This window comes from Dunckerocampus dactyliophorus, chromosome 14 (assembly GCF_027744805.1).
Source record: "Dunckerocampus dactyliophorus isolate RoL2022-P2 chromosome 14, RoL_Ddac_1.1, whole genome shotgun sequence".
Taxonomy (NCBI): Eukaryota; Metazoa; Chordata; class Actinopteri; order Syngnathiformes; family Syngnathidae; genus Dunckerocampus; species Dunckerocampus dactyliophorus.
This window is the reverse complement of record NC_072832.1, coordinates 8961644-8986100: the sequence shown is the minus strand read 5'-3', so window position 1 is coordinate 8986100 and position 24457 is coordinate 8961644. Positions and strand designations below refer to the sequence as shown.

The following is a 24457-nucleotide window of genomic DNA, read 5'->3' as shown; positions in this document are numbered from 1 at the left end:
AATTATGCCCTCTAGTGGTCTTTCCTTGTAATACAATATCACGCCGCACAGATGCAGAAAAGATGCAAATGCAGCATAAAAGTAGATGGCCCACATTTAGAGATGGGATCACACTCAGTTCACAGAAGACTTCACTGTGAAGTTGGTGAATTTCTGACAGAACAGGAAACACCTTTGCAAAGAACAAAAGCCACAAGTCATATTTTCAAAAAGAGGAAGATAAATGTTTTGTAGCTCGTACGTGTCTGTACAGGACATTGTGCTGAGATATGTTTTTTATGCCGGTGTTACGTGACTGTGTGATTTCTCTGTTAACTATTGTATGTCTGCGACAGTCGCACAGTGAGGTGTCCAAACTTCAGTGAGCTTGCGTAAATATGCTTTATACAAACTAACAGCTTTTGATACCGCTTACAACAAACACACTAAAAAGCAGAAAGTTAAGGAGGAAGTCCTCGATTTGTATTCATTAATCTGCAATTCTGATGATTTAAGGGACAGCAATACGGAACAATATGTTTTTATTCACACTCAGGCAAATCTGAAAAATATTCAGGCATCAAGTCCTCTTTGGTCACTTATAATGATGAATGTGAATCTGCAAGAAAACAAAATATACATATATACTGCATATATACCCTGTTCTGTGAATCTACAACACAATACCCATGAAGCACTCTGTACACTGATCGTGAAGAAACAGTTCCTCATAGTCACAATGGCTACTTTCTCTCTGCTGTCACGCATTTATTGGAATACAATTAACTCAAAACAAAAGCCACCACCAGTTTTACATTATTCTCTTCATAAAAAAAACAAATCTGGGCTATTATCAAACTATGCATGATAAAGAAACACCTCTGCACTTATGATCTTATTGAAGGTTACTGTGAAGTCCTGACTATGGTGCTCGTCTCTATGTAGCACAGAGTGAAGAAGCTGAGGTCAACTAGAAAGGATGTAGAGCTTACAGAAATGACAGACCTTTTTTTTTTTCGACTTTCACATCTTCAGTTCAGCTCACCTGACCAGGACCAAGGAAAACAAATACTGTAGTTGCCTTGGTGATTTTTGTGGAAATGGAGTGGATACAGCGATGCAAACACTGGAGGCAACTCCTTTAACACATAATGTACGTCTTGTCATCCTTAACCATGAATGTCGCAAGGGCCAATCAGTGAAAGCTATTGTTTCACTCTTCAAACCCTTTTTTTCATTTTGAGGTATATTTTTGCAAGTTGTTAAATTTTAATGTTTATGGTTAGGCTATTTGGGGTATAGTGGTTCACATGGCTAACTTCTGTGCATCTTGTGTGGGATCATTTCCCACTAAATGCCGCTTTGACAATGTGATTGACCAGCGAGCCTAAACAACTGGGATTGGCATCCTGCTCAAAGTAGGGATGGACGTTTTGGCCCACAATACTTTGCAAAATGACTGGGTGCCTAACAAAGAAAATGAACCAACTCAAACGTGAGCACCACTCGTCACGTATGGATTTTGTTGCAACATATCGAAAATGAAACGTCAACCCTGCACGAACCCGTCTGAAAAAGTAGATCCCACCCACAACTTGCCTATAAGCCATCACACACAAAACAAAACATCCCCCCCCCCCATGCCACAGCAATATAGTTTACAATCACAAGTTTGCTTCTGGCCTCCAGCTGCTATGGCAGGTGCAGGAAGGAGTCTTTTGAAATCGAAAAGCAGTCAGTCTCTTGCCTCCTGCGGACCAGACGTGGTGCACAGACAACATTCCCAGGCGAGGTAATTATGAGGCCGAGGGAAATGTTGCTCTGGCGGAGAGGACAAGAAGAGAAGCCGCAAAGCTGTTTCCAGGTCAGCTGTTAGAGCGAGGGGTGAGCCTGATCCCTCTTTAAAGCAGAAGGATGTCTGGGGACTCGGGGATGGTGTCTGTAATACAGAAGAGACATGATAGTAGGTAATCCTCACAGGCTTTCTGTGGGGTCTTAGGAATACAGTTCAAGCACTAGAAGTAAGGACACAGAAGCAAAGACATTATTCATTCATTTTCTACCGGTTAACCTGTTTGGGACCACAGGTGAGCTGGAGCCTACCCCGGCTTGGGTGAGACTTAAAATCAACAGTGGTTAAATAACATTGTACAACCTACTTACATTAACTTTGACAGTATCATTTAATCAATTTTAGATATAGTAATCGATAGAGAATGTTGAATGATGCATTATAAATACGACTGGTATTGCTCTGGAATTGTTTTTTTTTCCATGAAATTTCAGGCTAGCATGTTCAACATTACTTGTATCCAGTGGTGTGCAGTCAAGACCAGCGAGGCCTTTTCTGCTGGTCTAACCACTAATATTAATCACTGACCTCCATTTACAACTTACATTCTAGTATTTGTTCCATGATTGTATTAATTTCTGCTTCGATGTGTTGCCATGTTTATCAAATCTGCCCTGGGCCTTCAGAATCAGGAGTGTTGACCCATGTCACTTAAACACTATTAGAATTGGGCTGTTTCTTTAACTAATCAGATTTCAGATTCTCCCCCCCCCTCTAGGCCGTCAGCATTGGTTTTATTTAAAAATATTCTTGTCATGGTTTTAGATAAATATTGATCTGTTCTAAATGATATTGTTGTGTCGAGGTTTGGCATTGTCTGAACCCTTTATCAAAGATCTATTCCATTTATGCTCGTTACATTTGGCTAAGCTCTAAATTTACAAGCACCGCCGATCACCGGTCTAATTTACTAATGCCCGACGTTTATAGCAAAAATTCCAGCATATCGGTGAGAATGTATTCGAAGATAACGGGTTAAGTGGGTGTCATGCTTTATTAATAATAGTCTTGTGGCGACCTGGAAGTTATGTATCGTGTTAAGAGTTTTTGTGTGGAAGCGGCTGGATGGCACAGTGGGTAATGGTGAATCCCAGTCAGGGTGAATGTCAACGTATAGCGCTTTCTGGAGTCTGGTTTGGTTAAATCCAAAAACAAATGTACATGTCACGTCTGTGTGCTAAGATTGAAAGAGCACTGCTGACTGGACAGACGTCAAATTAAGAAATTCACATTTTTACTTTTCTTCTACCGACAGCGAGATAGTTCCCCAAAATGTCTTTAACCAGAAACCCTTTAAAATGGCTGAGAAAAACAAGATTTTAAGTCTGAGTTGCAACATGTTCACAGTAAGAGGAAACTGCTGCTCGGTAGCTTCCGCACAGCTTAAGGTCAGTGGACCAAAAACTGAAGTGCCCATTTTATCCACACAACACAAAAATGATATGAAATTGTGTTGTTTTGCGTCACATCTGTAAGCAGCTAAAGGAAATGAGCTCTTGCAGTGAAAATCAAGCTTGCAGAACAAAAAACACTTTTATTGTGTTATATGGCTCTTTTACTGGGGGTGGTTTTCAGGTGGTAGATGAAGTAGGTCTTTATTAGGGATGCTCCAATCGATCGGCCACCGATCAATATAGGCAGAGTTCCTTAAAAAAACATGTGAACGGCGTGTGCCGATAAACTCCTTTTAAAGCTCATAAAAAATAAAAATAAAAAACGATCTCCAAATACTTCATGTCTGCTGTGTCACATAACGTTGCCAACAAAATGACGCGTCTCGTATTGATCTTGCCGCAGGCTACGCCAATCGATGCCAGCGTGTTTGATCACTCCCTTACCGAACCTATCTCCATTCGACTATTCTTGCAACTTTGTTTACACACTTTGCCTAGCTGTCACCGGCTGTGCTTTGCATTGCGGCAGCTGGCTAGCTCGTGTGATCCGCCTAGTTTCTAGTCTTCTGACTCCAAATGTGACTTTTTACCACAGTGACATTTTGTTTTTAAAACAAACAAGCAATGTGGTTAGTTGTGAGCTCATTTTTGTCCCACAGGGGAAGCCACAAGGAGATATCACGTTCATGGGGGGTACGTACTAACTTTTTCAAGTGTCACTGAACAACTTTACTCTCTTCTTGTCATTACACTTAATTATGTCCTGTCCTCCGAACACTATTTGCGTGTGGTCGTTTAATGAACACAAACACATAGTATGTCCAGCCTTACACTATGACAGGGGGTCTCCCATCTCACCAGGTGTGAGGGTCAAAGGTTCAAAGAATATTTGCTTCAAGTCTTAGTAGTTTTTTATCATAACTTGTGGAATTCAGACTTCATGCCTTTTATATAATGACAAACGAGTACAAAATAGCATAAAGACCGCGGTCACACTGTTTGAGGAAAGATCTGCTTGGTAAATAAAGTAGTGTACAATTTAAATGTTGCCAGTCATAAATAAAACACAAATAGATGACAGTTCAAATAGTGATGGGAGTTGGAGACCCCAGTAACCGGGACACTGAATTTATTTTGTCTTAAATTAAGCAGGACAGATTTCTGTTTAATCAAGATATTTGTTTTATTTGATTCTGTTAATTTTGTTTTATTGAGCTAAAAAATAATTATTGAACAGTTTATTTCACATGTATTCATATTACTCCAAAACGTGCATCAAATTAAATTCAGGTTTGTGTCAAATAGTACAAAAATTGTTTCACACAAATAAAGGCGATCCAGCCAAACATTTATTTTTGAATAATTACCTATTTGCCAGTGGCTAACGGTGCCCCTTATCAATAGCACTCATCATAAAGAAACTGAAAAATGTACATTTAATCCACGTGGTCAGTATCGGTATCAGCATAAAACCCTGATCGGAAAATCCCTAATCTTTATCACTGAAGTTGAAAGCATCAGTAGTTAGGTCAATAATGATAAGATGGCTGGGTGTGAAAAGGAGATAAAGAAGGACAATGTGGGAGTTTCAGCTATGTGAACCATTGAACTATTTGTGTTTTCAGTCACATCTGTCGTAAGGCATCTGAGTGCAAGGCACGCAATTTTGCACAAGCATCCGCCAACACTTCCAGAAAACGCAGGACATTTCAACACATTCAGCCCATGGTTACTTTTCTATTGCATCTATTGCATTCTAATTTTGAAATATGTATTTCAAATCTTTCCCATGTACTTCTGCAATAGGTGGCATGACTAAATAGTATAGTACTAAAGAGGTTCATTACAAATACAATCATTTGACTTCATCACTGAAAATAGTCACGCACTCATTATACAGTACAGTGGAACTTCGGTTTTCGGCATTATTTTGTTCAGACGAAAAGGTCAGACGAAAAGGGAAACGAAAAGGGAAACGTATGAAAAATGAGGCAATTTTCCCCACAAGAAATAATGTAAATCCAAATAATTACTTCCAGATACACAAAAGAACAAAAAATTTGGGCTGTCAAAAATAGCGCATTAACGGCGGTAACTAATTTATTTCATTCGTTATGTTCATTTTTTTAGCATAATTACCGCATGCACATCACGTCAAGCCGCATAATCGCAGAAATAGGCACAACAGCGTCCCCACACAGTCACAGAGACTGATGCTCTTGTAGAACTTTATTCCTAAACACATCAACGGCAGTGCAATTCCAGCACTACATACTGTATGTATCTCCAACTCACAACTCGGAACGACACTTCCTCACTGTCACTAGACAGCTGCCAGGTGCGTTCACAGACACTTCGAACATCACAACATTTTTATTATGCCATGTATGTATGGCATAAATAAACAGACAAGCGAAGAAGAACAGTAAGTGGATATTTTTATCACTGACGGAAGGGGAAGTACAATTTGCTGCATTTAAGTATGCTCGGAAAATCATGGAAATACATCTACACTCAAAGCGTGAATTTAACTTAAATTAGGTGGTGTCTTTGAACGCAACTCCTCATTGCTCATGGTAACACGGTTAAAGTGTGATTCAAATGTTCTGCTCGTGTTCGGCGAATCCTTTTATGTGGTAGCTTTTAGCATGATTTAAATTTTCACTTCATTTGGAGCTGTTAATACATACAAATAAATATAACCCTGTCCTGTCATTTATCTTTCTGTTCATAAAATATAGTAAAAATGGGAATATTTCACACACAGTTGCAAATGGCGATTAATCATGATTAATTAATTAGAAAATTGTGATTAATTTGATTTTTTTTTTTATCATATGACAGCTCTACAAAAAGTACATTTCATAGAGAATAATGATTGTTTTACAGGCAGAAAATAATGGAAAATAAGTATAAATGGATGGAACTTATTGTTGAGGCGGACTTCTCTTTCATCCTGGCGAGATGGAATTCAATAGTGTTTCCCTTCTTTATCAAATGCCTGGCACTTGCAACTTTCTTTGGCACCATGCCGGGTTATTTAGCAGTCACACTCAATAAACGGACTAGTTTGTTAGGTGAAATATTGTATGAAAACGGACGCAAAATTCCTGCAAAAATGCTGACAAAAACTGAATCGTACCAAAACCAAGGCGTATGAAAACCAAGGTTTGGCTGGACTGATCTTGAATATCAAGGTGGCTACAGTGTAGTGTGATGGTGGTAGGGCAGCAAACTGGCCCCTCTTTTTTACCCACAGCAGGTCTTCAACTTGCATTACAGACTCCAGCTTTTCTTGGCAACAGTGTTACAATATAAGGACTCGTTTGGTCAGAATGCGCAACAAATGTGTCTTACCTTCCGCTGGAAAAAACACGTCCCCATGTGCAGGAGGCGACATGGGAGTTCCTGGTTCAGATAGCAGGTGTCGGCCTGTTCCCGAGGACTGCCGTGTCATAATCTGTGAAACTGTGCGGGTCTTCACTTGTGATGATTCCCCAAGAAACACTGGGTTCTCATGGCCCTGAGCCTCACTGAGAACAAAAGAAAGACACATCCAGATTAAAATTTGTTGCTGAAGGCTTTTAGATGTTTCATATAATCATTTTTTGATATTGAAGCATTTAAAGCGCAGCATTAAATGGCTTTACTAACCCCTAACAGTGAGTCTATAGCACAAAACAAAGCATACAGTGACATTAATTCTACATCACTGCCGTATCACCCCAGAAAATGAAGTCGTCTTGATGTTAAACTTTACATATGCTGGGGCTCTCCATTAGCTTTGACTGTAGCGGTGTTTTGTGTATTAAAAAAAAACTCCACATGGAAGTCATTTAAAAGACCAGAAGTGTTATGGAACACGTCCTGTGAGAACAGCTGCCTAGCAGACTGTGGGAAAACATACCTGTCCATCCTCACCAGCTCTTGTGCACCTGGGGGAGAGAGGAAATGGGAAATAAACTGGAACAAAGTGGAACGACACAGATAGTGTGTGAACAGCTTTCCCACTGTGTGAAATATAGTTCATCTAACTCGCAGACAGGAAATGTGTTTTCAGACGACACACTGTGAGGAAAATGGTATAAGATTTGTGGGCAGTTCATTTTATATGGTATTATATGCATGTACGGCATGTATTATATATGTACAGGTTGAACACATTACTCTGTTCCTATTCTGTAGGGAAATTATAAATATGTACAGTATATGGCACCTTTTTACCGTCAAGGTTACGTTTTAAATGTAATTAACTATACTAATGATGAATTCAACAAATGGCTAATTTACAAACTGAAGATTAGAAGCAGCATTAGAAGCAACTTGGGGTAAAAAGTAAGCCAACAGGGAAAACAAGATATTTGATTTTTTTAAAGCAGAGTTGCTTTTGCTTGTTCAGCACTTGCAGTGGATGGCATTCAATTGTGCAGAAGTACCTAATGAAATGTCCTGTTTGTGTATGTGTAAAATACGTACGTCTATTTGACCGACCGTTCTGTCTCTGTCTGTAGACGAGTAGAAGAATAACGGGCAGTGAAAGTAGAGCCAAGATACAGGCTGCTATGGCCAAGGCCACTGGCACAGCCCCTGTGAATGGAGCAAATAGAATGTGATGTGAGTGAAATGTTAACCAAAAACTGTTCAACAAGTTGTTTTATGGACGAGTCACACACTGTACCTCCAGGCAGTGTAGTGTTTATGACTGAACATTCTTGAGATCCATTTCTTCCTGTAAAGGAAAGACAATTATTTTCTGATGCGTTACACCGCAGAATCAATTCATGGAGACGTTTTCATCCACAGCTCCCCGCCTCTCGCTGAAAGTCAGTTGGGATGGGCTCCAGCATAACTGCAACCCTAATGACGGCAAGCAGTATAGGAAATGGAAGGATGGGTATTCATCCAAAGCTGCTCTTGTTGGGTTCCTTCTCAGATTTTGAAGTCGACAACAACACCTCATGCACTGACATCACGTGAGACGTCAGCATAATGCAAGAGACTTCTGTTACCATAGCATCAAATAATTAAATCTGTGTGTGTTTTGCTTTTTCTTTGGCTTTTACGGTAGTTGCTGTTTTGCAACGCTTATTTGAAAGCATGGTTGAAATGGCTGAAAATGGTCTATCAGCAAAAAAAAATGCATACTAAAGCAAACTGCATGTATTTTTTGGCCTAAATTGGGTGTTTCCAAGCGTACATATGGCTAAATTAACTAAAATACAAATGCAAGGTATGAAGAAGACGCATTCATATTTTAAATGTAGTATTCTACATTGGTCACTAGGTGTCAGTAATTGTTCGGTGAGACAAGCACCAGACTTGATCGCCGGAACAACAGGCTTTTACTGCAGGTTTGAATTATGGCAAAACAGGGACAATAATAATAACATAATAATAATCATAATAATAACACCGGTTACTGTAGCACCCCTAACACACGACAAGCTAAAATTTATCTCTGCACCGCCGAGGTCATTTCCTGTCCACACATCCGGAAGACGTTTATTGTGACACACACAAGCACGAGTTATATTTATGTCTTAAATGGCTTATTTTCTCTGATTATATCTACTCTATTGTTTAACACTAATGTAAAGGTGACTATAGGGGTGTTATTTCATGTCTACAGAGATCTACTAATGTTAAAAAACTGTATTTAGAAGGTCGTAAACAGGTTTTCTAAGTTCTAACTCCAAACATATTCAATTTATAAAGAAGCTATCCTACTTAGGGGAAACTTATCATCTGGTTGGGAACCAATTAACCACGATAAAGGAGGAATTACTGTACCGGTACTTATATTTCCTAATGTTATCAATTAGTAAATTTGTTCAAAATACAAATCAGAGGAATTAATAGTCTATTAAGGTTGAAAACAATCCACGACACTCAAGGCTCCACTGTATCAGGTGAGTGGTGGTACTTACGTGGTGTCACGTGCAGTATCACATGGGCGTGGGCACTCTGCACGTGCTTATGGTCCTGCTTAAAGTCCAGGACCATACAGCAGTAACGACCCTGGTCAGCGATGGTCACATTCTGCATTACCATCCAGAAGTTGTTGTTTGAAATTCCAAACTTTAACCCGGCTGGCAAGCTGTGGTTTCCATGCGGATGACCGTACGTCATGTGGCGTGGTCCCACCCTTCCCATACAGTGTTGGTCAATGTGTGGTGTGAAAAGCCAGGCGTGTTTTAAGATGTCTGAGGGCGCCAAGGCGGCTCCTGTCTGAGCACACTCGGGTGTGAAGGTTGCCCCTTCTGGACAGGTCCAGTAAAGATGAGTGGTGGAAATACTGAGGAGGGAGGGAGACTGGGGCGGCTTACTGGTAACTGGAAGGAAGAAACAAACAGAAAAAGGTTATGAACCAAATGAAACCGAATGATATATAATTATATATGGGAACAATAATGTTTATACTACTATAAAGTACTTAAAACTATTCTAAATCGATTATATTAGCTTTGAGAGCTTTACAGATATAAACCGTAATATAATTTGGGACCAAAACCTCTCCAACGCTCCTGCCTGACACCACCAGTCAACACACAATCACGGTGCAAAACAAACAATACCAATAGCAATCCCATGGGTATTACAGTACTTATAGTACAACAACATCCCATGCCCTATTTCAGTGCCTTACATACTTCCTGGTTTGTGTGAGTACTGGGTCTGAACAGCTTGCTTCCTGTTCTGTATGTTTGTGGTTGGAGCACGGGCTAAAACAATCTACAAAACATCTGGAGGATTTAAATACCCTGCACTTCAAAACATTTCGTACACTAACACATTTTTATTGAGATCGGACAAACAATACTATTAAACAATACTATCTTATATGAGATAGTATTGTTTGTTTTTGTTTAACAAAGTGTGGTTCTAGTTTTCCATGCTAAATGAGGTAATAATTATGACATTTACAGCTCTCTAGTGGGATCAATAATAACAAAGCCATATTCATGTTGCAAAGGCAGAATAGTTTTTGATGTACATGTATCTTGTAGAGGATGTCATTATATTTGCTCATTTTCGCATCGCTGCCAAGTATGACCAAGTGTACCTAATGTTGTGTCCGGAGATGGTTTGGTCATGTGGGAAAACAATCACGTGGACTCGCATCCTTACACTTTTGCAGCTTGTCAGAACACACATGGCGGTAGAGAAAATACAATTATTGCTTTAAGCCCACTAAAATCTCTCCATCTCTCCATCTCCCCCGCTTGTCCTCATGAGGGTAGCGGGTATGCTGCAGCCTATCCCAGCTGTGTTCCGGTGAGAGGCAGGGTACACCCTGGACTGGTCCAACTGAAAACCAATCTTTAAAATACATCTTAACACCTTAGTGATATTAAATTGAATTTGTAAAAGTCGAATTGATCAAATTTGCCTATGTACACAGTCATACTGCCCTGAAAGAGACGTGTTGTAAAAAGGAATAGCTGAACTACAGTACTACGGTAGGTGGACAAATATAATGTGCATGTACGCCTGACTCAAATGCAACCCAGTCAGCACTAGTTGGAAGACTCTTTTTGGGTTTGGCCTAGAAGTAGGAGAAGCCAATGCAAAGGCAGTGGTTTAAGCGCATGCCTCCAACAGACGCTGACTGCAATCATTTAGTTTGTCCTCACACCAAAGATATACTGTAAGTTGAGAGGGCCGGCACGAGGATGACTTGCTCTTTGCCTTGTGGCTTGTGAGGTTCATGCAAAACTTGTGTTTTACATCTGGCAGGGCTCGTTGTTGGCCTTTGGCGGTGTTGACGGGACCAAAACTGCCGAGTTCATATTATACAAAGCAAGCATTTCCTGCATGCCACTTGTGTTGAGCGTGGAATGTGAGTGTGTCATATGTGGTTACAGTAAGGGTAAGTCTCGAGAAAAGTAATTCAGCCTCATTTCATCTGCTCTTAGGTCTTGAAAACAAGGCTGTGTGCGTGGTTAGTGTGTATTTTCATTTTCTAAACACAGGGTTATTTTTTTTTTACTAAAATAGTCTTTGGGTGGGATTGGATTCTGGTTTCACCTACAACCGCCCCACTGCAGCAAACAGTACATGTAGTAAAACAAAAAAGCATACTGAGATTTTCATGCTGCTATTGTCATGTACAGTCCCGGAAACCAAAAACACACAATGATGTGTTTCACCACATCCTGTTCTTCACTGCAGAACAGGATCATTTACCTTGCAGTAACATCACAGACACACAGACCACCAACATACACTACACACACGCACAACAGCTAAACCCTGTACCGTCGCCCCTCGTTTATTGTTAATTGGTTCCAGACCCGGCCATGATAGGTGAATTTCCACGAAGTAGGATTCAACATTAATAAATTGAATATTTTCATAGAGCCTAGAAAACCTGTTTATGACCTTCTAAAAAAGGGTTTTAAACATTATTAGAGCCCTGTAGACATTAAATAACACCCCTATAGTCACCTTTTAAGCAATAATAAGACATAATAACTCGCCATTAGTATGAAAGTTCCTTGTCATAGTAGTATCTCGAACGTAAAGCTGGTCGATCACATGGCATGAAAATAAAAGATCGACATCAGCCTATTATCCAAACTCACTATGACATTTGTCACTTGGCTGATATACAGGACAGCCAGTCTAACATTAATCTGCCATACGTAGACGTACATTCCGACATTACAAAGCTCTGTTTACATCACATTGCGCAAAGCTTGTGCGCAGGCTAAGGAAAGTGGCATATACAGTACTATAGCAATCTACCGAGCTAACTAGTTAGCCTCCAATTTATTTATTGAAAACTTAAGAATATGTTTGATGGCTGACTTAATGCAGGTAATGTCTAATCCATGTAACATCACTGACGCCTAGTAGTGACCAGAATACCACATATGACTTGTCTTTCAATATTTTTGGACGAAGAATAGACCATAGTCAACCATGAAACAGCGATCATTTATTAATTAATACATTTTTGAAAAACAGCGATAGAGCGAGGGAGCACTGTTCGAACCGCGATGTAGCGAGGGACGACTACATTTGTGCTCTTAATTATTGCAGTGGTACTACAGAGCAGCAATGATTTTAGATGAGGGTGTGCCAAGATTTGAGGAGTGGACATCCTTCCTGAGTTGTAACGCTGCACAAACAAGGCGCTCCTCTCCTCCTCCCGCCTGACTCCTTGCTTTTAACAACTAAATCACATAGGACTACAGCGGCCGGTTTTCATCTGGAGAACATGTCAAGCAGGTTGCATGTAAACCCACACCCTACTCAATGTACTACTGCAGGTGTTTTCCATCTCCGATCAGAAAACACACGCTGTTGCGCCCACTGTCCATAGAGAGTGCTCTTAATTACTACTATCCAGTTGTGTAATGATTGTGAGGGTTTTTTTTAAGTCAGTAGCACCCCTTGTTGGTGTAGACTGTGCATGTTTGTATGTAGTGTGCGTTTAAAAGTTAAGGTACATGGAAACGGTGAACTCTGCCCCATCCATTGTGTGCCGGAGGTAATATAGGAAGACCACGAAAGGTGATTAAAGTGAATCTTGCCCCTGTGGCTGTTCCTGCCACTGTGGAGGGACAATAGGAGGGGATGATCTTGTCCACTCTTGTTTCACACCCACCCTGCCTCCCCCCTGTTTTATTTAGCAGATGTTTTGTTATAAAATATCACGTAAAGTTACGTTAATGTATACTATAACTTTGGGTTTATTGGGAGATAAAACTATGATGACCAGCTGCAAATCATCGTTATATGTTCAACTGAGTTCAGGGACCATAAATATAAATAGTTCCAACTTCATTTATAGGTGTGGTAGGGTGGTGTTTCCCCCAGTATTAATCACACTGGGGGTTATGGTTAGGTCAGGCCTTTCTTTCGGTTTGAAACGTTTTTTTTTTTAACTTGTATCTATCAGACATCTGTGTTTTTCCTCTGTTATAAGCTTAGTTTCCTCTGCTGGCCTCTGTTCTCATGATACTGATAGTCCCTCAGGGTACAGAAACAGTCCCTCTTTTGTTGTGTGCCTGAATGCCACCTGTTTAGGGCGCATTGCCTCTGACAACTCTCTTCCTTACAACAAGGCTTCTGTCTATATTTACATGTATATCTGCTAAACCCTGCAATGTTCCTTTGGACACCTTTATTTTATCTAAGTGACCAACTGTTAGATCTGGTGTCTTTTCACCCGAGAGTTCACCACCATACTATGCATTTGCTCAAGTGCTTCCCCAAGCACACACCCTTTTTTTACACCTCCGATAAATGCAAATGTGTTTGAGACCATGATAGTTAATGAAACCAGCAGGAGGAGCCCAGAATATCCCTTCAACACACAAAGTTTCAGCGGAAGCCTCTGAGAGAAACAAAAACATTCAATGACACACCAAAAATCTTCCTTATTGGCAGAAAATGCTGAGGTTGGTTGGTCTTTGACTTTAAAAGGTCCAAATGACCGGTGATGCATAATTTGTCAAAAAAAAAAAAAAAAACGTCAAGGCTTCACTCTTCCTTTTATGCAAGTAGGGTTGTGCAATCAACTTTGTAAGCATTTTACAAAATCATTGCAACATCATTTTGTATTTTAGCTGCAGCAACTACATGAAACACACCACATTTTGAAACAGAAGTCAGATGTCTTTACACTCTACTCGTCCGAGTGTTGACTGCTTCTTTTTTCCGCTGTTGGGATACTCCATTAGATTGTTGTTGTTGCTGAAGAAGCCAAGGTTTAATCATTGGTGGTCAATGTTTTATCCTTGACACCAAAGAAATGTTGTTCAATGTTTTCTTACTAATCACCCTCTCTGTATGCTGTCACTCACAAAAACGACAAATCATTCCCAGGCCTTTTAACAAATATGAGGACAACAAAGGGTGTCCATCGTCTTCTCACTACTCGCGTCCTCTCCTACAGCGGAGAAAAACTCCCAGAGGCCACTTCCTGTTGACGAGACTGACCCAGGAAACCATTTTCAATCGCTGCATCCTAATATTGACTTCTTCATTTAGTACAGAAGATCAATGTGTGGCATGCGCTGTGCTAAACCCAGGGAGGGAGCAGATAAGATTAAGGTTGCATGTTGCATCCTGTGTGGAGCTCGTGGACCATTTTTTTTGACATTGTACTGCATGGGGAGCAAAATGTTTATCAAGACAGTGAGGCACTGATTATTGGCCTGTTTATCTGAGGTCATGGTTTGTGGAGGAGAAACCCAGTATTGACAGTGGCACAAACAGCTGGCTTCATCATGGGCCCAAAGGAAGGAAACGTGGACAACAAAGACATAACAAGAAGGCGGGGACGCTCTCTTGAGAGCCTTTAAATACTAAACTAGCCTGAACAGTTTCAACAAGCTGCATACATAACTAGCATTGAATCATACTTAAACAATACGCTGGGGTTTATGTAAATGCCCCAGTGCTGTAGGCACAGTAGAACGGCCAGTGAGAGAGACGCGTCTGCACCCTGGGCCTGGAGGCAACAGCTGTCTCTCGTCTCTTTAACACTGTCAGTTGCCTAAAGTTGCAATGACAAAAGTCCTTGACAAAGACACACATTTCATTACAAGTATAAGGCAAACGCAATGACAAGTCACTTCAGTCAGCAAGTAGAGTACATTTTGCAGCAATGCACTCATCACCTTTCCTCCATTCATGAACAATTCTGTTCATTTTAAGTCAAACATGGTCTTCATTTTTGAGTTTAACGTTATGCTTCATTCGATGCTTCATTCCACTTTTAAGCAATGTTTAACAAAAGTAGCTCAAACTATTACACGTTTCTTCATGCATCTTTAATCTCTCCACTTTAACTTTTATTTTCTATTCATTATTAATTCAAACTTAATTATTTACACTTATTTATGCAAACTTGGTCAAATTAATGTATTTTATTCCTTTCTTTCCCTTTATTTACTGCACAAGCTATACTCTTGTCAAGTTTTTCTACTCCACTGATTTTGTATTTTATTTGTCATTCTTTCAATACCTTTTTCCCTTCTTTCTTTTCTTTCCTTCATCACTGCTTAAGCTGCCAATTAAGGGTGTAACGATCCATTCACGACCTCGATGCATCAATTTCTATTCCTACGATTCAACTACATCGATCTGGGTTCTCAAGTTTCCATTTAGGACGACATACGTATATCACTCTTACATCATTTAAAAGGTAATCAATCGATTGAAATATCGATTGATCGATCGATATCGAAAAATCGATACTAGGAAATGAAGCATTGGATTTAAGCATGGCTTTTTTTTTTTTTTTTTTTTTTTAGCACTTTTAATGATAAAGACATTAACCGTTACAATCTGCCTGTCGGTGACGTCATTCTCTCCGAGGTAAGTGGTGGGAGTTGTAGTTGACCTATGAAATACAGTTGATTCGCTTCTTCTTCTTTCGGTCAGTTCATTCACTTTATTCAGTATTCATATATTGTATTCTTGTGTATTCAGTGTATTCTTGCTAGTTGCTGCACCGTTCTTTCAAAAGGCTGCTCTGATCAGGAGGATTATTAGCCCAAAAAAAGCCCCTGCTTCTATCGGCCCGTACAGGTGAGAAAGTTTCAACACCTAATTGAAGAAGATACCATAACACATTCATTTGATGAGGAATTTGCATAATGTCCCTCATTGGGCACAAAGTGCAGGTTTGGATTGCACTATTTAAAGTAAATAATAATGGCTAGCTATGCCAACCTCTGTTCATCCTGACTTTGTATTGCATTTTTAACCAATTTATTGTACTCATTGATAATTTATTCTTAAGTATGTTAGCATTATTAATCATTTATACTTGATTCCCTTACAAAAAAACAACAGGAGTCTAGGAAAGTTCACCTGCACTGTCCAGTACCCAGGTATTTATTTCACTGTCACACTGGTTGAATTTTTACCTAAAAAGTTACTGAATAGTTTTGGATCGGATCGTTCTCAATGAACCAATATCGTTCTTGAATCTTATCTGCAACCACGAATCGTGATACGAATCAAATCGTTATTAAAACGATTCGTTACACCCCTACTACCAATCTATTGCTACACATTTTCTAGGCTTTTCTCTCCCTGTTAGAAAAATGTGACAACGAAACGTAAACTTTAATGACAAACGTTCCTACTCCTCTTCGGACATGATGAACTGTGCAACTGTAAAGATAATGCTCCTCAATTCAACTTGTTAAGCATGTCCGAAACAAATAAACCAAACTATTTACATCGCATGCTTGGAATGTCCACAAGTGTATTCATATCTAAGTGTATTCGTGTACATACTGACCTCATTGACAATGGCATTTTGTACTATATTTAATTTAGGTGTTTTAAAGCTTCTTTTACCCATTATGACCTTGTACATCATTTACACAATGTCATGTAATTTAATCTTGACCCGAAGATTTATCTCAATGAGGAAATTAATGGTTATTGCAATGTATTACAAAAAAACAATAACTTAAAAATACCATATGGGTGCTCAGAATGAGATTTATCCTAAGAGTGGCAAAACTATTTCCACTAGGAGATAAAAAACGATACCTTATGATTAAAATAATCCGAATGTATAGGTTAGAACGCACGTCTGATCCAAGTTTATGGTAGAAAACTCCGTCCACATGATGGTCCACGTGATGATGTGATAATACTTATTGGAAGAGGTAAAAGGCGTTCAAGGGTTAAACAAAGTGGTAAACTGTATTTTTTTATCGTAAAAGTTCTGAAAGAAGTGAAGATCAAAGTGTCAACATGCTGCCACACGCCCGCACACTCACACTGGTGATCACTCACCTCCACTTGTGGACAGCACAAGCCAACACAACCAAGTCAAGCACGTCTTTCCGCGCATTACTCTGCCAAGTAACTCCGAATCCATGGTCGTCGGTCTAAAAAGTCGGACCTTTTAAAACTATTTCGAAGTGAAGTCTACGATGAGCTCTTGCGTTGAATTGGAGTTTCACTGTGTCTAATTAGCATAAGAAGGTAGATCCTTGTCACTACAGCGCCGGTTGGAGAGTCTGTAAAGCGCCTGTAAAGTTTGGAGCCCTCAAGTCACGTGATGCAGCGGTTTCATTGGTCCCGCCCCTTAACTGCAAACGCCCCCTCTACCAACGAGAGCTCGTCAACACGACACACATTACTTGAAAGCACGCAGTATTGTTATACAGCAATGTATTTACTATATAATCTATTTGGGTTTCTTTTTAATAAATATGTCAGACGGGCACATTTGTCTGGACATGGACATCACTCGTTTTTTATTTCAGCCACTAGGTGGCTTGAGCCCCCCCATAATCATAATCATTAATGATTTGTGTGTGTGTGTAAGGAATTACTTCAGGCATGCACTTAACAAAAAACAGCATGAATACGAGTCAAATCTGTTGAAACAAATAACAGAAGTAGTTATATTATTTATTAAAAAGATCATACAGGTGGCCTTTAAGACCCAGGTGTCAATAGAATCCATCCATCCATTTTCTATGCAGCTTGTCCTCATTAGGGTCACGGGGGTATGCTGGAGCCTATCCCAGCTGACTTTGGGCGAGAGGCAGGGTACACCCTGGATCCTGGACGGGGTACAGAGGTGTACGGGGTACACCACATTAATAGAATGTATTTATTATTTTATTTAGTATCCCAGAAAAACGTGAACATTGTAAATATTGATTATTTCTGCACAAAAATGTGTTATTTATTGATGAATCCTTGAAAACGGCATAATAGAATAGAATCGAATATATAATAGAGGTAGTGTGCTCAAGACGAGGTCTTTGTCATGGAAAGGGCTGAAGATTTGGTCCCAAAAATGTGTTACTTATGTTGACGTCTAAAATGCTGTATGTTGTGTTTCTCATGCAGACCTCCACTACCATTTATGTTCACATTGTGGATGAGAATGACAACGCTCCAGAATTTCCTGAGGAGGAGTATGTCACAGTGCTGAGTGAAGGTCCCGACACAGTGGGCGCCACCATCGCTACAGTAACAGCCATCGACCCTGATGAGGATCTGAATGGCACCTTGAGATATGCCATTTCTCATGGTAACCTGGGCCAAACATTTCACATCAACAGCATCACGGTGGGATTACACACTTGATTATACTGTGAACTTGGGCATTTCCTGTGAAATTTGTACTGACTGTGTATGCGTTTGTGTTTAGGGGAGGATTACAGCTGTGAAGGAGCTGGACTTTGAGATCAGTAATGGCCACTATGCACTGGTGGTCACAGCGACAGATCAATCGCCCAATCCTGCTCTTCGATTGACATCTAGCACCACAGTAACGCTGCTCTGCATCCTTCCTTGTCTGTTTACATATATGAACAAAAAACATATTACTAGCACTGCCAAAAGTGCACATCGCCTTTAGCAGGACCCTGAAAGCAATTCCATACAGTATACAGTAAATACAACATATATGCTCTGAATGCTTGAAACTGACATGCCGACTGATCATTTGCCACAACAGGTGCAAAAGTGGAAGAAATAGAAGCACTTTACAAAGCTAATGATACTTGGTAGTGCCAATAGTGGGCATGTATTCCAAACACATACTGTACACAGTGTGATACAGTATATTGCAATTGAACAAACACAGGAACTGACCTATCCTTAAAAGAATGTCTCTTCCAGTGTCAATCAAAACATTATTACATTCATCAGAACTGTTGCATTGGATCTCATGTGTGAGTGTTAAACAACGTGATGATTTTAAACACTCTCTTTCCTCACAGGTGCTGGTGAATGTCTTGGACGTGAATGATGTAACACCCACTTTTCCCAGAGCCTATGAGGGCCCCTTTGAGGTGACTGAGGGCCAGCCAGGTCCTCGGGTCTGGACACTCAGAGCCAGTGATGAAGACTCAGGACTGAATGGAAAAGTGGAGTACAGCATCACTGGTGGAGATAATCAAAGTTGGTGCTGATCTGATGTTTCTGGTAGTGAACTGATATGTAACTCAGTTATTTTCAAGCGTTGCTGGGGAACTTTCTGTTGTGTTCTTACAGATGAGTTTATGGTTTCTCCCGTGGAAGGGGAACTTCGAGTGAGGAAGGATATCGAGTTGGACAGAGAGCTCACCGCCTTCTACAATATCACGATCACAGCCCGAGACCTGGGCACGCCATCACGCAACAGCTCGGTGGGTCCATATCACACCAGGATGCTCACACACTCCTACTTACTCAAAGTGGAAAGTGCAAGGTCGAACACAATCGCTAAGTGTTACAGAAAAAGCCGCAAAAACTGAAAGAAAAAACAAAAAAACTGTTCAGAATGAACTGAGGTCTTAGTGCTTCATGACTTTTCAATCTTTTAAGGTTTTTGTGCGTCTTTAGATATTTTTACTGAACGATTTGGTCAAATTCCATATTGTACATGACTCAAATTTAGAGGTTCCACTTTTCCTCAGGTTGTAGTTGGGGTCCATGTCCGAGACATCAACGACAATGATCCCGTCCTCCTAAACCTGCCTTACAACACCAGTGTGAGTGAGGGCGCCTCTATACATACATCTGTGGCCCGAGTCCGAGCTCGAGATGCGGACAGTGGGCGGAATGCACTGCTCTCCTACAACATCACCTCCGGCAACCGGGATGGAGCATTCTACATCAATGACACAGTGAGTGAAGGCGGGAATTAAGACAGAAGCACGAGATTTATTAACAAGATTTATTATTAGGAGAGGGATAGATTATATTTTACACATTTGAGCATCTCTGCTCTCTTGCATTACAAGTACACACTTGTCAAGTGTGTTTTGCATTATTACAACAAAATTTTCCAAAAACTGTAATTTCCGGACTGTTAGCTGCACTTTTCTCATAGTTTGGTTGGTCTTGCGGCTTATAGTTAGAGCCGACTTGTATATATAAAATATACAGTGTTCCCTCGCTCTATCACGGTTCACCTTTCACGGATTTGCTTTTTTTTTCTTCTTTGAATTACATTGTGTGAACGCTATTAAAGGCCGAGCCTGGCCCTTTAAGAAGAATTGCATTGTTGGAAGTTGAGTGTCTCTCTCTTCCCTTGTCACTACATAATACATACCCGGAACGCAGTCAGTTGAACTGGGTTCAACGCATTTCCAGAAGGCGTCTACATGTTAGGCATGTGTAATCTACGCCATCCGTCGATCTATTTTCCTCATTGCGTAGTGACACAAAGTGTGGAATTCAATGGATTCAGTGATGGGGAATGAGATAGCGAGCTTGGTGAACTTGCCCACTGGTAACTTGCTTGTGGGACTCGCTGGCTTGCTATGTTAATTTAGCCTGTTCAGCCTCCCATCTGAATAGTGTGTTACGTTAACATAACTTGCCTTTCCAGATTAAATGCCTGTTCTCGGTTTTAATTTTTGTGAAATACATTTCTAAAAAAATGCCATCTATAGTCCAGTGTGACTGGACTATAGAAAATACTGGAAAATACGTGACTTATTTTTTGCTCCAGTGTGCCTATGATGATATGTGCCCTTTGAGGTTATAGCAATGGGGAAGTGAACATTGACATTTGGATATTCCTTACGCTGAACTGTCACATTTCCAGCCCACAACATTGGATACAGATGCACATTATCATCTATTGAAAGCAGTATCAGAAGGTCTCCCTATACAAAGAAGACGCTTTGATTGACAGTCAGAGAAGTAGTAAATGAAAATGTAGTTTTAGTTTGCCGTGGTTTGGTACTGTTTAGAACTGTGTCTTTCTAAAACTGGAGTATAAAATATTTAGACAGTTTGGAAACATCTCGACTACATTTTTAATATAAACAGATGAACTGGTGTTGCTCACTGAAAATGCTTGTAACGTATTAAATAGCTTAATTTGGTGAGAAGTAATTCACTATAAGAGCTTACAGGCCCGGGATTAGTGGTTCTTGGTCTGAGGGTTAAAAGTCTGAAGGGTTACGGAACTGGGGAAAATGAGTGAACCACTGGTTTCCTCAAAATATTGACAAAGCTTTTGCTCTTGTATTGGACTCTTGTAGTGTACGTACAATCTCCTCTTTGTATCTTCCAGTCAGGTGTGGTGCAGGTGAACAGACCACTGGACAGGGAGCGAATGGCTGAGTACAGACTTACTATCACTGTCAAAGATAACCCAGAGAATCCTCGCATTGCTCGCAGGGTAATCCCACTCTACTTTACATGCATATCAGAACAGTGCATGTTCACCCAACGTTTTCACACACAACAGCAACAACTGAATCAATACTCCATGTTCATGTAGTAGCATTTCACCAATACACCAGTCTTGTGTGAGAAGCTGCAAAAAGTTGACATCAATATATATTTCTCCCCTTCACTTAACATTCCTTGCCATCAGGATTCAGACCTCTTGGTCATAACCATTCTGGATGAGAATGACAACAGGCCTGTATTCAGCAGGAACAGCTACAGGGCTGAGATAACAGAGAACTCTGCAGCAGGTAACTTATGTGCATGTATGTGTGAATGTTTCACCTGTTTCTCTGCCATTAGCAGAAGAGCTTGTTGCTGAAAACACTTGTTGAGTACGTCTGCACCACTTCCTGTTTGTATACCGCTAGTTTTCACTCAAAGAGCCCCGCTTCCTTTTTAAAAGCTGAAATGTGTCATAGGAAAGACAACTTTGCACTCATTTTAAGAAGTACCGAACATATGTGTGTATATCATGGATTCCTTTGCAACCATTGTTTCATTAGAGCCTAAAGTTAAATTGACAAAAAGCAACATACTAAGCTGAAGCCAACATTGATTTAAAATTAGTATTATATTTAGAAACTTGGTAAAAGTTCCAACATTGCTATGTATCCATCCCACAGGTAGCACTGTAACAGTGTTGAATGGGCCCATTCTGGCTGTAGACAAAGATATTGGACCCAATGCTGTGGTGAAGTATCGTCTGCTGGGAGCTAGGGTAGACCTTTTCACTGTGGATGCCAACACTGGTAACTATCACTCCAAAGCAGAGTGCAGAAACAGTGGAACCTCGGTTAGCGGGTTTTTCCTTAAATGTTGAAAATTTATGGCAAAAGTTTGCCACACTTTGCATTTTCTGGTTAGCCTATACTGGCGCACATCTTGTCGTTTCATTAATACACTGTCCAACTGTGTTCATGTATTTTTATCAAAAATGTCCTTGTTAGCCTCCTTAGCTTGCTAACAAAATGGCAAATGGAACTGGAGGTCAGCTATGACACCCATCTATGATGTCATTAGCGATTGCCTCTCAAAAATGTTAACACAAAACAAGTTTTTATAGTTTTACAATTATAGTTTAACATGAATGGGACCAGTGACGGGCGGTGAGGTTAATGGCTGGTGAGGCACGGTCTCCTCTGGAGGGTTTTTATGTTAATACATGTTGCTCAAAAAAGAGGAGAATAATTTACTTGGCTTAAAAACATGTTTTCAGATACTTCTTAGACCCAATTATGTATTTTTTTTTTATAAACTGAAAAACTTGTGTTCTTACCATGTTTTTAAATGAAGTACATGCAGCTTTCCATCTGAGGAAAAGTTCTGATACGTCAACACCTTGCTTTTCAACATTTTCCTGATTTGTCATGAGTTATTTCAGGAATTTAATAGTGTTTCTCACCTTCTTTATCAAAGTACTTGCAACTTCTTCTTCTTGAACATCTTCAATGATGGTAAAAGTAACCTTAAATGTTAATTTAGTCCCTTCATTCATCATGTGTATGTATTCATATGCACTTCTAATGTTTTATGTATGCAAAACTGTAATTGAAAAACTATAAAAATGTGTTTTGTGTTAACATTTTGGCTTTCTGGAGCAGATTCATTGGATTTACATAATTATTTATAGTAAAAATTGATTTGGTTAGTGTCCGTTTTGGTTAGAGTCGGACCTTCCGGAACAAAGTGACGCTAACCAAGGTTCCACTCCATTTAGAATCTACCTATCCATTACTGTATGTATTGGTTTCTTCCTCTAGGTGTTATACATGTACAACAGGGAGCCAAATTGGACCGTGAGGCGTATCAGGAGCCTCGGATAGAGCTGGTTCTTGTCGGGGAGGACATTGGGGGATTAAACAGCAGCGTTCCTCTCACAGTAACGATTCTGGACCAGAATGACAACTCGCCTTTTTTCAGTCCTTCCAGTTTCAGTGTGAGACTCCCTGAGAACAGCCCTACTGGTGTGTATAGTGTATGTGGCAGCCGGTCAATGAATGGGGGGAAAATACACAGTGTAATACGAAGTTTAAGCTCTACGTGTGTCCTCCAGGTGTGGTGGTGACCCAGTTGTCTGCCATCGACGCTGACTCAGGCTCTAACGGCTGGCTCATGTACCGCTTAGTAAGCGGTGCTCAGGATCGCTTTGTAGTTGATGCTGTTTCTGGTGCCGTTCTGGTTGGCAACTCCACCCTTGACAGGGAGGAGCGTGGGTCCTACCGTCTGGTTGTCATGGCAACAGACCGTGGCACGCCACCGATGTCTGGCACGGCCACTCTGACGGTCATTCTTGATGACGTCAATGACTCACGCCCTCGTTTTATAGAACCTATAACAATGATAAATGTCAACGAGTCCACGCCGCCTGGAGTGGTGGTCGCCACGTTGACCGCTGAGGACCCCGACCTGCATCCCCGGCTGGAGTATTACATCATTTCAGTGGAGGCGAAGGATGATGGTAACAACCCTGTAGAAGGCCTGCAGGAGTCCTTTGGCATTGACTTACACACTGGTTAGAAATCAGTCTCACTTTAATATTATGATTCAGTCAATTTCTTGAATATAATAATGAAGTTCTTGGGGAAAAAAATGTGTTTGGTGAAATTACAGGTGCTGTGTTTGTACGAAACCCACTCAACAGAGAGCAGGTAGCCACCTTCGAGATTATTGTGTCCGTCCACGACAATGCCAGTGAGGTTATTGACAAGTCTGGCAGTGTCCCAAATGGTAAGACCATGTTCTGTCATACAGCAATATACTGGATCATACAAAATAGTCATACAACAACTCATTTCTTTGTTTGCCCTTCACTTTAGCAAGACTAACCATCAACATTTTGGATGTAAACGACAACGCTCCTCGTTTCCGGCCCTTCGGAGTGACCAACTTCACAGAGAAGATTTTAGAAGGAGCGCAGCCAGGCACAACATTGCTGTCAGTGTCGGCTGTGGACCCGGACAAAGGCCCCAATGGCCAGGTCATCTATCAGCTGCTCCACTTACCACGAGGGGGCTATGTCAGACTGGAGGACCCCTCCACTGGTATGACATCCACCACTGCA

The 24457-nt window shown here is 40.5% G+C and overlaps 2 protein-coding genes across 3 annotated transcripts in view; one reads left to right on the top strand and one right to left on the bottom strand.

The window, feature by feature from the left end:
• cdh23 (cadherin-related 23) overlaps positions 1-24457 on the top strand; it is a 204952-nt gene that overhangs the window by 166428 nt on the left and 14067 nt on the right. For both annotated transcript variants that reach the window (XM_054798231.1, XM_054798229.1), the window contains 12 exons: positions 18070-18291; positions 18374-18493; positions 18948-19128; positions 19222-19355; positions 19626-19835; positions 21236-21343; positions 21542-21644; positions 22020-22145; positions 23157-23360; positions 23450-23908; positions 24007-24123; positions 24213-24437. In XM_054798231.1, coding sequence (XP_054654206.1) covers positions 18070-18291; positions 18374-18493; positions 18948-19128; positions 19222-19355; positions 19626-19835; positions 21236-21343; positions 21542-21644; positions 22020-22145; positions 23157-23360; positions 23450-23908; positions 24007-24123; positions 24213-24437 — 2209 coding nt within the window. The remainder of the gene's footprint in view (positions 1-18069; positions 18292-18373; positions 18494-18947; positions 19129-19221; positions 19356-19625; positions 19836-21235; positions 21344-21541; positions 21645-22019; positions 22146-23156; positions 23361-23449; positions 23909-24006; positions 24124-24212; positions 24438-24457) is intronic.
• vsir (V-set immunoregulatory receptor) lies at positions 486-17243 on the bottom strand. Its single transcript, XM_054798233.1, has 7 exons — positions 16999-17243; positions 9153-9557; positions 7904-7954; positions 7702-7812; positions 7133-7160; positions 6583-6758; positions 486-1918 (listed from the first exon to the last, which is right to left on the bottom strand). Exons 1-7 carry the CDS (start codon positions 17081-17083, stop codon positions 1881-1883), a joined length of 894 nt encoding a protein of 297 aa, XP_054654208.1. The 5' UTR covers positions 17084-17243; the 3' UTR covers positions 486-1880.

What these genes read in the sequence shown, in the direction of transcription:
- vsir (XM_054798233.1), bottom strand. Translation starts at nt 17,083, where the DNA reads ATGGATTCGGAGTTACTTGGCAGAGTAATGCGCGGAAAGACGTGCTTG. An exon ending in GATACTGCACGTGACACCAC is followed by an intron (nt 7,955 to 9,152) that starts GTAAGTACCACC and finishes TTTCCTTTACAG; the next exon opens with GAAGAAATGGATCTCAAGAA. An exon ending in GAGCTGGTGAGGATGGACAG is followed by an intron (nt 6,759 to 7,132) that starts GTATGTTTTCCC and finishes TTTTGTTCTCAG; the next exon opens with TGAGGCTCAGGGCCATGAGA.